Consider the following 1,537-nt stretch of genomic DNA (forward strand, 5'->3'; position numbering starts at 1 on the left):
ATTTTTCCCTCAGAATACAAACGAATATCAGAAAACGAATAACAGAATAAAAGCAGTCTTGCAGCCAGAGTGGCCGAATTGCACAGCTTAGCAATTATATTGTGTCCAGCATTGTTATACAAATGCGATTAACAAGTACTGACATATTCAATTTTTACTAACTCATTCCACCACCAATTAATCAAGGGTTGATGACCCAACCCGAGGTGTATATGATGCAATAACATGCCCGGTCATTTGACATTGCCTGGTCATTTGTTATAACCACCGAATAAATCCACTGAGTGAGCGAAGAGAACGAGGTGGATTTATAAGTATTATATAGCAAATGACCAGGCGTTATAAATGGCATCATATACACCGAGGAATATTATATGGCCTACCCAAACTAACCCGTATGAGACATACACATTCCTGTATGACGTTTAGATCCTTTGATACTATACTTGTAAATTTATTTGTAGAATTTCTAAGAAATGCACATGCAAATTTACATTTGCCATTTTGGTGCATAATGAAATTACAGATTTCATTTTTAAACCAAATCTGCCATAGAAAATATTTGGAACATTACAATCTTGGCATGTCAAATCTTTTCAAAATCTTCCCGACTGTATTCTATTGATGATCCTATTTTTCTTCCCGATGATCATATTTTCCCCCTGCAGGGTGTTATTCTGATTGGTCAATGTCCTGTGTATCGCTACTTCTGATTGGATCCGGTGATTGATCATTTAACATTTCTACTTAACACTTCTATTTAACACCCAGCTCGCCGCGATTCTGTCTTACGACAAAATAACCAACATGACACGGGGCCTTCTGATTGGTCGACGTCCTCTGACAATATGATATGTATTGTCATATAGCCAGGCGACGCGGACCAATCAGAAGGCCCCGTTCCACGTTGGTTATGACGCCGTAACACATAGATTCCGGCCAGGCCGGTTTGGTCAGAATGAATCGACACTGGCACCGGTGTCGGTTCATTCTGACCAACTAGAAGGAGCGATACACACAAGAAAGTAAGGGATACACAGGCATTGGCCAATCAAAAGGAGCGAAATATATGGCATAGCAGAGGAATTAAGTTCAGACTGCAAGGGGGAATGGCTTCTGTTAACATGGATAATGAGTTTTGTTGTTCTAAAAAGCCAAAGAATGTTTTGAATACTTTCTGTGGAAATTATGGTTTCAAAATGCAATCTGTAATCTCCTTACAAATGTACCAAAGAACAAATGTAAATTTTCAGAAATTCGACAAAAAAATTCACACGTATAGTACCAAGGGATCTTTGCGTCATACAGGAGTTTGCAATGTTGCGTAGGCTATATGATAATAACATTATGACCCGCCTGTTCCTCGGTGTACATGGTGTCATAACGCCTGGTCCTTTGCTAGTGAGCGAAGCGAACTCGGTGGTTTTATTCGGTGGTTATAGCAAAGGACCAGGCGTTATGACACCATATACACCTCGGGGCGGGTCATTAACCCTTAATTATATTGCCGGAAAATCACGGCACGGTGCGAAGTTCT

At 40.1% G+C, this 1,537-nt stretch overlaps 1 protein-coding gene across 1 annotated transcript in view; it reads right to left on the reverse strand.

Annotated features, from left to right (window-relative positions):
* Positions 1-1,092: 1,092 nt before the first annotated feature.
* Positions 1,093-1,537, reverse strand: part of LOC118426188 (titin-like) — a 14,063-nt gene continuing 13,618 nt past the window's right edge. Inside the window, exon 7 of the mRNA XM_035835450.1 lies at positions 1,093-1,097. Coding sequence (XP_035691343.1) covers positions 1,093-1,097 — 5 coding nt within the window. The remainder of the gene's footprint in view (positions 1,098-1,537) is intronic.

This window comes from Branchiostoma floridae, chromosome 11, assembly GCF_000003815.2.
Source record: "Branchiostoma floridae strain S238N-H82 chromosome 11, Bfl_VNyyK, whole genome shotgun sequence".
NCBI lineage: Eukaryota > Metazoa > Chordata > Leptocardii > Amphioxiformes > Branchiostomatidae > Branchiostoma > Branchiostoma floridae.